The sequence below is a fragment of the Manduca sexta genome, unplaced genomic scaffold, assembly GCF_014839805.1.
Source record: "Manduca sexta isolate Smith_Timp_Sample1 unplaced genomic scaffold, JHU_Msex_v1.0 HiC_scaffold_57, whole genome shotgun sequence".
In the NCBI taxonomy this organism is placed as follows: Eukaryota; Metazoa; Arthropoda; class Insecta; order Lepidoptera; family Sphingidae; genus Manduca; species Manduca sexta.
Window position 1 is genome coordinate 9,708 of NW_023595374.1, and position 10,610 is coordinate 20,317.

At 33.8% G+C, this 10,610-nt stretch overlaps 2 protein-coding genes and 1 long non-coding RNA gene across 3 annotated transcripts; 2 read left to right on the forward strand and 1 right to left on the reverse strand.

Moving 5' to 3' along the window:
* Positions 1-410: 410 nt before the first annotated feature.
* On the reverse strand, positions 411-1,285 carry LOC119193476 (myosin heavy chain, non-muscle-like). Its single transcript, XM_037447080.1, has one exon. The coding sequence runs from the start codon at positions 826-828 to the stop codon at positions 415-417; it is 414 nt and encodes a 137-aa protein (XP_037302977.1). The 5' UTR covers positions 829-1,285; the 3' UTR covers positions 411-414.
* Positions 1,286-2,190: 905 nt separating this feature from the next.
* LOC119193477 lies at positions 2,191-4,595 on the forward strand. Its single transcript, XR_005113964.1, has 4 exons — positions 2,191-2,533; positions 3,144-3,335; positions 3,411-3,562; positions 4,251-4,595. It is a non-coding gene; the product is annotated as an uncharacterized LOC119193477 (long non-coding RNA).
* Positions 4,596-5,907: 1,312 nt separating this feature from the next.
* LOC119193475 (28S ribosomal protein S7, mitochondrial-like) lies at positions 5,908-7,947 on the forward strand. The gene is made up of 4 exons (XM_037447079.1): positions 5,908-6,073; positions 6,183-6,353; positions 6,670-6,904; positions 7,515-7,947. The coding sequence occupies exons 1-4, from the start codon at positions 6,012-6,014 to the stop codon at positions 7,731-7,733; spliced, it is 687 nt and encodes a 228-aa protein (XP_037302976.1). The 5' UTR covers positions 5,908-6,011; the 3' UTR covers positions 7,734-7,947.
* Positions 7,948-10,610: the final 2,663 nt, after the last annotated feature.

Consider the following 10,610-nt stretch of genomic DNA (forward strand, 5'->3'; position numbering starts at 1 on the left):
GAGGATAGATGGATTATGCCATGATTTTTTATAAGAAAAAGTATTTATTCAGGTTAATATTATAATTGGTAGGTCTTCAAATTTTAATAACCACATGCCATAAACTCCAATAGTAGATTACAATGCTTATGTTTGGATGTACTAACTAATGCATTCTGAAAATCTGTTACATAGTATGGTACTTACCAAAGGAAATCATAAATAAATCTCTAATGTAATAACAGTTAATAAAATATTAAGATCCAAATGCAATTAGTGTAATTAAATGTTAACTGGCTTAATAAGTTTCACCTCTACACAACCCTCTTTAAGTAATACACATATAAAATAAATTACACTTTATCAAACATGTAGAACAGTATGAGATTCTAATAAATATTAACATGTACTTATAGAAGGATTACCATGCTGTGATCAGAACCCAGTGGCAAAATCTAGGTGTGTAAAATTTTCTTTTCTTAAAACAAAGAAATTGATACTTACATAAATGAGGCCAGAGTAATATCTGTCCTTGATGTTATGCAGAACAGATGCTTCATTCAGGTAGGTCAACTCAGCCATATCCTCCACTTTGTCGAATTTTGGCGGGTTCATCTTCTGGATATCATCTATCGGGACCAGGATCCGCTTCCCTGACTCCGCGATCTCCACTTCCACCTCATCTCCTCTCTCACCCTTGATCCCGGCCGCTACGAATCCTTGAGTCTCGTGGGGGACCCACACTAATCTCTTCTGGGTCCATTCCGCCTGTGTCGCCGGGTCGTTGAAGCTGTTCCGATCGACCGACAAGTACCGGAGTTCGGGGTCGTTCCTATCCATGTCCCCCATCGCGCCGCCTAATCACGCGCGACCCAATCTACTATAGCCACACACCGGCACTTTATACCACATATAAACGCTCACCGCGACTGACACACCTCACAACACAACGTTTTAGTTTCCAACACCGCGTAGTTTTATTGCCGTAGTCTCGCACGGCGCCGTTATCCACAAAATGACGATTGCGACTGACAGTTCCGAGGCGGTTACACTTACGGGTAGAAGGGATGACCGGTCGACGCCCGAATTCACGTTGATTGTTGCCGTAATACTAAACAGATTTCCAATTATGTACTTTTATAAAACCCTAATTAATATGCTAGTTCAATAATGTATATACGAGACACATGTTTTATGTGCTTCCGAAGTAGTTAAAGACACTTATGTTTAAAAAAACCTAAAATAAGCTCACGACGTGTTACCGACACTTCTTTCTTGTCGTTACGGCCTGATTCTGATTACACGAATAAAGCAACTGTTAGCGAAAATTTCTATACGCAGTTACCTATTGGTTAATTATGGCATGTGTTGCAATAAGCGAAAAATTTAACCAATTAGAAATGTTTTACAAACAGCTGGTTTTATCACTGTAACAGAAAACAAATTAAAGGTGCGTTCTATTAAAAGGATTTAATTCTAATACCTATCTAGTTGAAAAAATATATTATATATGTATTAGTTTTGTTAAAAATTGCTAATATTATAGACTTTATTACAGCCGTTCTCAACCTTTTCTTGTACAGACCACAAAGATATTGTTATGGTGCCCCATGGTGCCTATGATGAAAATGTAAATTCATTGACAAAGAACAAAAATAAAACTTATTATTTCAATTTATTTCAATATAAAGTATATCAAATAACTGAATAATTTTATTCTTATGAGATCAATATACTCTTCAAGTATGTAATTCTAGATAATTTTTCTTTTATCAAAAATTTTTTTAGTCTGTTTGTCGACTTACAAATGCACGTTTGGCCGCATACGATTCGCGAGTCACAGGTTGGGTATAGCTCGTTTATTAAGACCTAATATTGAGTTTAATATCTTGTCACATGACCAAAAATCACAGGCAAATGGACCGCAACCACTTGCCGCGTGGAGCGGTTCGGGTTGCTGTGAAAAATTTCTGCGATCACTACAGACGGGCCGCAGCGGAACGGATAACGTCGTTGAAGCAAGAGTTTAAAAAAGCAAGGTTTTATTTTAGAACTAGGACTTGATAAATTAAACTTTTTCTAAAGACTTTTATAAAGATGTTCGACAATTTTAGGCGTTGTGGAAATAGCGTTAGGGGTTTATTTTGAGTCAATAATAATTGATAAAAGTATTTAATTTTTCGGAGTTGGTAATCCTGTATTTTATATTCTCTTTGGTGGTCAGTGGCCATGTTTATTTGTGTTTGTTTGTCTCTGGTGGCTATTATCCAAAGAAGAATATTTATTTTGGTTATTTTATAAACAATTTTGGGGTTTAAATGTTTTTAACTTAAAAACACGTTTATGTACACATTTTAAATTGTATAAACTTTGAAATGTCAACGATTATAAAATTCGATTTAAAAGATTTAAGAAAATTAGCCTGTGATAAGAATTCTTGTGTGATTGAGAAAAAAGTGACGCAAAATTTGGCTTTACAGCCATGGTGTCTCGGTAACATTAATGAATCAATAAAAAATCTATTGGATTATAAAATTGGGAAATTTGATAAAGAGTAAGTTAAATGTAAAAATCTTTGCAAAGTAGGTAGTGTCCCAATACCCATTATCAATGCGATTTGGTCAAATCTATTGCGCCATGGTTAACATCGATTCGGAAACTTTGTATTAGCGAGTCTTAAGATCTACGAACATCTAAAGCTGACTTGACGACACTTTGGTTAAAATAAAACTACCCACTATCATGCTTGGTATAATACAGTGATACACTGCAGTCTGTAATGTGTATGATTTCAAAAACCAAACAAAATATTTATATCGTAATATAACATTAAAAATTACCATACCAAAAGCTTTAATGCTCAGTTGTTGGTTGCAATAAAGTAATAAAAGGTCTAAGTGTTACTGCATTATTCATTGATGTTTGTGGCCTTGATTTATTGTTGACAACCTCACATATTTCCCATCAATTTTTGTTTGGACATAACTACTAGTATGTGGAATAATTGAGAATATAATGATCTTGAAATCAAGAAATTAAAAGGCATTCCATCAAGTTTTTATAAATGGTCCTCGAAGACTGTTGCATTGTAGATTTTTTACTTTAAAAATACTTATTATCTTTGTTAGTAGATGTAAGTAAAACAAATCATTATTTTTTTCCAGATACAATGGTATTTTATTGAGTTACAAAAATTTACGTCTGCTACAAAATATTGGCACCATCAGAAATGACAATGCTGACATCCACTTCCAAGTGCAAGCTGATTATTTTATTTTCCAACCATACATTGGTGCAAGATTAACTGGAATTGTCAATAAGAAAAGTACCACACATCTTGGCATTCTAGTCCATAGGTAAATACACCAAATATCATATATATGCCAATTCTCATGTATGCAAGGTTTATATTACTGAGTGTGTGTTTTCAGAGTTTTAATGTAGTTATACCAAGGCCAACTGAAAAACCTGGAAATGAATGGATAGGATCAAGTATACAAGAAGGTCAAGAAGTGAAGTTTACAATTGTGGTCTTGGATCTGTATGGTGCATTGCCTTACATTAGGGGACAATTGGATGAAAGGTACCTGTCATTATCCCTTTTTTCAGATTCTGTTGCTTAATACATTGACTGCGGTGGCAAAATGATAAACTGTCTACAAGTGCAGTCATCATGCATGGAGTGTGTTGTCAACATCTCATTTTAACAGAGATGTGTGTGCATTAGCTTATATAACTATTGCAATATTGTAAATGATTTTTTTTTAAAAATATGTAAGATATATAGTTCACTATTTGTGCTGTCCTTTATATTATTTTATTAAAATATGTCTCCTTTTACATTAAGCTTTAGTCTTTGAATCTCACATCTTCATGCCTGTAAATGTCCATAGCAATAAAAAGTAATTCTTATTATGTACTCAACCTCTCGTAAGTGCAACTATTTTCTATTATGTGACTGATAAATTATGCTATTATATTTAACACTCCAACACATAAGTGCTAGCTGCAATCAGCAAAACACAACTGTAAAGTGTGCTGCAGTCAATGTGTTAGGACTGAAATTTGTGCTAGACAATAATATGATGTAGGCCATAAAAGTATTAAATGGTGGAATAAAAAGGTAGTTTAGAAACTGAATGTGAACTAGCTCAAATTTTTCCAAAACATATTTTAGTTTTGTTTTGATTTAAATTCAAGACACCCAATTAATACTTTGCATAGTGCCAGCTGCACATTTTATGATTAACATTTTAATGATATCATTACAGTTCTGTGAAATTTTCTCATGAAGGAGATTGTGAAGAAATGGAAACTGAATCACTTCAGCCACTTCAAGTATCCTATATTGACTTTGATAAAACTAAACCCAATATACAAAAGCAAAGTGGGGATGGTACAACACTACCTACAAAAAATAAAACAAAATTAAATTCAAGTAAACATCAATTGAAGAATGTGCCTACAACAGACAGCTCTAATCAAGTTCAAAATGGAAAAAGTAATGCTAAAACAAAACATGTAGAAAGTAATGTTAGTATGTCCGAAAAGACGAAAACTAAGAGGCGAAGCAAAATACCAGAAACAGATATGAAGCCATCAGACCCAAATATTAGGCCAAACAAGAAGCACAAAAAAGAAACATAAATAGTTCTAGTTTATTTTTACTTTTTAAAATTCTGAGTAATATATTAGTATACACCAGTTTACTTTGTAACTGAAGATTTTTTCATTTTTAGGTACTGCACTGTGTTCCTAGGGCCGCGACAAATGTCCCCCCATGCATGGGTTTGCATTGGGACTACATAGGGCTTAAAAAGGGTCCTAGAACTGCGTTAGGCCCCAGGTGGTTGCCCGGTTAGCCTCCCCCCCCACCCCGCTATCCCTCCTTGACCGGTATTAGGTTTCCCAAATGGCGCGATAATAAAAAATACAAAAATACTTCTTTAATGGCGAAGACCTTGGTCTGTCAAATGTATCCGGCAATAGTATACCTCGAATTTTGAACCTGCGAAAGTCTGTTTCGGTATAACAGGTCGTTTCATTTTCAGCTATTGTCCGTTCAGTCATATTATTTACCCGGATATAAATATATCTTTTGCCTGAGTTTGCATTACTTGCTAAAATTCTTGTCGTATTTTAATCTCTGCTTTTTTCTTTTAAATCGGTGATTATAGATAACAAGATATAATATCATGCCTAAAAGGATATAAAGCAGGGATGTTACGGAGCTCCGTAACCGTAACCGAAACTATCGGTTATCCGAAATAAAAATATATTCGTAACTGTATCCGTTACTAAAGTTACGGATAATATTTTACAGGTTTTTATTTCACCGCACACACTCACGTGAATCTTATATAGTTTGTTTTTGTCATAACATAACCTTATTCTAAAAAGAATTTTATTTATTTTAAAGAGTTTAGCTCAGGTACTTAATTTAATAAAGTGAAGGAAAAGTGTTATGCTACGTACTAAATTGATTTACTTATAAGGACAAAATGCGTCCAAAGTAGTTTAATTTGGACATTTTTTCATCAAGTTAAAGTAAATTTTGCAAAATGTAAACAGTGTGATAAAAACTTTTCACACAGAGGAGGTGGCACTACTCCACTGAGTCTTTAATGCTAAGTTTAGACTAGAATGTTCATGTAGTTGTACAATGTTGAAGAACAAGCTTCAATATAAGCATAAACCAGTTACAGCAATTGTATACAATTTAAGTACATGGTAAAAATTGATTACAGAAGTCGACTTCTCGATGTTGTAGTACTTTTTCTACGATGTTTTTTAATAGATGGCGATACCTTCGTATCAAAAATTCGATAAAAGGCTCACTATTTTTATTCTATGAAGTGCCGATTCCAGAGCCAGAGATCCAGAGCCATAAATAAAAAAAGTACCTAGAATTGAAATGTCAATTTTGTCAAATAAAATGTTTTGTTTTAGGTTATCAGTATCCCTCACTAATATCTATTAATTTATTTTAAAAATAATTTGTATAATTTGGTTTAGGCTCGAATTGTGAAATTATGTCAGGCAATTTAAGATTTCTTAATAAAAGCATAACTCAATCTTTGTGCGTTTTGTCAAGGTAAGTACTAAATATATACAGTTGTGCTACCCCAATCATATTTAATGTTTATGCCTGTGAAGGTAATACTTATTATTATTGTTTTAAAATACCCTTTTACTTTAAACAGAGGCTATGCGAGACGTACGAGTTTTCCGGACTACTATCAAAACCCAATATTTAGAAAAGACGAACAATCCAGGCTGATTGAAGAAGGGGAGTTGTCAAAGCGAGCTAAATTACCGGTAAAACCGCCGACTGTATATGAAAGCTCTTCAGTGTACCATGATCCGCTTGTAAAGTAAGTACAAGTGATCATCTTGAGATTCTTTTCCTATTATCTGTAGGTTATTGAGCCTTAATCTACTGATCGAATGGTATGCCCCAGTCTTACGACATTGTGAATACTATATAAATATATCTGATTATGGGACCTGCATTACTCCTACTTCGAAGTATGGCAACATAGTGATGATTATTTGCCATCAAGGAAACCAATTGCTCATTTGCCTAATAACATTTACAAATTACAGAATGGATATAGATTCTATTTTAACTACTATAGTTATAACTTTGTATATAAAAAAAGTTACCATTTATTTCTTATTTAATTTCAGTAAAGTCATCAATCATGTAATGGAAAAAGGCAAAAAGCAATTAGCTCGAAGTCTAGTTGAAAAAGCATTTGAGAACATCAAGAGGAAACAAATTGAGCGCTACCATCTGGCATCAAGTCCTGATGAAAAAGCGAAAATTGAATTAAACCCTAAAGACATTTTGCACAAAGCCGTTGAAAACTCAAAACCATTATTGCAACTGACACCTATTAAGAGGGGTGGCATAACATACCAGGTAATAATAAAAAAATAAGTAAATTGCATATATTATAATAGCAACAGATAGTACATGCCCTATAGGTTAATTGGGAATAGAACCACAGAGACTAACATCTGCAGGCTTCAATCTGAAGTTGCACACCTCTGAAATTTATATGTGTACTTATGAAGTATGAAGTATTGCTTGTTTTAATGGTGAAGGATAACCCGCACTAAGCCTGATAGATTAACGCTTGAACCTTCTTAATATGCGATGAAGCTATGCTGTCATGGGCAGAATATACAAGACAGGTATTATTTTTAAGGGACAACATAACACAAAAAGTTTGTTTAATATTTTAAAAGCCTTATATTTTTCTTGTTAAAAATAAGTGAGGCCCCTTTATAAAAACAAATAGATTTTATTAATTCCACTGGTAAAAAGTTGATAATACTTTAAAGTTTTTATTTATGTGCTTAGACCTCAATTGATAATTTGTATATCTTTATATCTGGTAGTACTAGTAGGAATATTTAAGTTTTAAAAGTCAGTATTCTAATATAATACATTCAACGAGACATACATATTCTCACATTATGTTTAAATTAATTTTATTCCCATTACTGGAAGCAAAAATTTTTTGCAGGTACCTGGACCTATCACCGAAAGGAGGTCACTGTTTTTAGCAATTAAATGGCTATTGGAAGCTACTTATGAAAAAGAAAAACAAGTCCATTTTCCAGAGCAATTTGCATGGGAAGTGCTTGAAGCTGCTAATAATACTGGAAAAGTTATCAAGAGGAAACAAGACTTACACAGGCAATGTGAGGCTAACAGAGCCTATGCACACTATAGGTGGCAGTAGCAATTTGTTGCCCTCATCTAGTGTAATAAGATGTGCTTTAGAATATAGATACTGTGGATATAAACTATTGTCATAAGTTGCCTTTATTTGTGGTTAATGTAAATCTTCAAAAAAATTAACTATTTGTATCAGTTTACAATGGTAAACACTTGAATGCAAGTGTCATAGTAGCTACAGAAAATGAAAATATGTTACTAAAATATAATTTTACGAAAATATCCATTTTTTATTATAAAATAAATAAACAATATAATAGTTCCTGCCTGTAAATTCATACAATCGCCTTTCTTTAAAACCAACTTTTTATTCGCATGTTACATAAAACAAGCATGTCTTTGTTTTGGTGGTAGATCTTCTCATTGGCTGAACCCAGTTGATTTGATGAACATTTGTGCTTGCATAAATTTTAGCACAGAGGCTACGCGCTTTCTAGAAGGTGGACAGACCTAACATAGGTCCCACACACATGGTGGTTGCAGTTTCCTTCTAACAGTTTGGTCTAGAAATTTTAAGGGGAGAATTATGTTCAGCAGTAAAGTTCTAAAGGGTGAAGAAGATAAGGAGATGAGCTGTACAAACCTTAGAGGCGCGAGGCCGCTTGGATCGCCATGCCATACCGCTTCGATATCGTGGACGGAGGCCCACGTCGTCATTGCCTTACGCCGTTTTGTACTAATCTTATCTTGCTTCTTACCAATATGATACATACGAAAAATTATGAAAAGAAATTGGATATTTGTTAATTGTGAACTCGAGAAACAGCTGAACGGATTTGGATAAAAATCCGGCGCACTCACAGACTATTTCCTGGATTAACTCATAGGCTCCTTTTTATTCCGACAATTTGCTCCCGTTGGAAATAATTGAATTTTTAGCTATGACTCAAACAGATGGCGCTTGCGTCGTACCGTTGCAATGGGGGAATGCATTTGGCTTGTTTGTAGCGGGAAAGGCGTTTCAAGCCAGCAAAGCTGCGAGTAACCCCTAGTCTCGCCAAGCAGCTGTATGTATGCAATGTTGTGTTTCGATTGGGAGGACATTACTTATAGCTAGGGTTTACATATTTGTTGGAGTTTCTTGCACAAATTAAATCATGTAATCATTTTAAAAATCTTTATTCTCTCTACTATTTAATTTGCAAATAAAATAAATATGAAGCTAATTTGATATTTAATCAATAAAACAGAGCATCGGTAGCCTAGTTGGGGATGAAACGACGCGACGGTTTGTTTCATTCGAACCTGTGAACCATCATGTAGACGGTCCTACTTGATGGCTCACAGGTTCAAAACCCAAGGCACACAAGATATATCAATTGATATCCGAACGATACCAATTAATATATAGTAATAATTATTGAAGCAAGATATTGATAACACCAGCAACGATGATAACAGTATCTTATGCATATTTTTAAACGCAAAAGTATGAATGAGTGAAATTAAGTATAATAGGTAGAAAGGTACTTTTTATATTCACCGTATGGTTTTGGAAATCCTATTCATTGCGCACACGCCGACTTCTGGCGTCTACTGTCCAAATCTTGCGGATCCACCCTTATGTGTAGTACATATAGTATTTGGTCATTTCGTACCTATGTTATCGTTTTGAACGTGTGTTAACCTCATCAAAATATCCAGTGAGGGACTTGAAATGGGTGGTTAAAGGGCTGATATACCCACATATAGCTGTTGTTAACATGTTTGTCTCGACTTTCAGTCGCGTATTATATACCTAGATTAATAATTTCGTGATGTAGATAGTGGCACGTATTGATAGTACATAACCATAATTATGCCGTTTATATTACTTGACCTATCTATATATATAAAAATGAATCCCTATTTCCCTTTGTCACGCCAACACGCGTGAACGGTTGGACCGATTTCAATATTTTTTTTTCTTGTGCGGTCAGGAGAAAGTCTTATGAAAGAAAAAATCTAAAAATTGCGCGGATAATTAGAAAATTTAAGAAAACTTAACGAAAATATAAATTTTATATAACTGTCAATTGTTTGAAATAACTGTCAGCGATTGACAGAATGCGCGCTGCAAATTCATAGTTAGTAAGACGCGACAACGTCTGTCGGGTTAACTAGTTATAGATAAAAGCTTTCCTCAATAAACGAAGAGTTATTGCGCCGGTTAGTGACCGATTAGTCTTCAGACGAGTCCAAATATTGTATCCATTACCTATTTCACATGTAAAATAGATGGCCACAAAATGACTTACCGCCGTTGTCAAAAAACGTTTTTTTCGATGGTTCGAAATCGGATTCAAGATTGAAATTGAGATCTTTTATAGAAAACGGCTGGTAGTTGTAACATAGACTTGTGAAACAAAAAAACTTTGCGCTTGCATTAATTAATTAATATGGGGAAACGCGTCAAAAAAAGCCAAACTGTTAACAAATAATTATTTTAGTTAAAGGTGGTTAAAGTTCACAATTGTGTTACATAGCTAACATAATTTTAAAAAAAAATTAAGGAGGTAATAAAACAACTTTTATAGAAACAAAATATTTTGTTTGTTTTTCTCTGTAAATTTAACATAATCAAATAATAATCAATATGTATTTAATCACGAGTTTTTTTTTATATATTAATAAAAATAAACTATACTCATTAGGAATCTTTTTAAACTGCTACTGAACATAGCGATCTACCTAACACAGCTACATAAGGAGTGTATTTTAGTATGCATTCATCTTATTTTACATACGAAGTTTTGGTAGTCGCAAACTGCTATTGATCGTACTTTATGAAAATGTATCAGTTAGCGACCACTTTTTATGAGTGAAATAGACAAAGTTTCATCAAGAAAACGTGTTCAGTACCTAAATATTTGCAAGAAAGGGCGTGTTTTGCAAACTTTTG

What these genes read in the sequence shown, in the direction of transcription:
- LOC119193476 (XM_037447080.1), bottom strand. Translation starts at nt 828, where the DNA reads ATGGGGGACATGGATAGGAACGACCCCGAACTCCGGTACTTGTCGGTC.
- LOC119193475 (XM_037447079.1), top strand. Translation starts at nt 6,012, where the DNA reads ATGTCAGGCAATTTAAGATTTCTTAATAAAAGCATAACTCAATCTTTG. An exon ending in TACCATGATCCGCTTGTAAA is followed by an intron (nt 6,354 to 6,669) that starts GTAAGTACAAGT and finishes ATTTAATTTCAG; the next exon opens with TAAAGTCATCAATCATGTAA. An exon ending in GGGGTGGCATAACATACCAG is followed by an intron (nt 6,905 to 7,514) that starts GTAATAATAAAA and finishes AATTTTTTGCAG; the next exon opens with GTACCTGGACCTATCACCGA.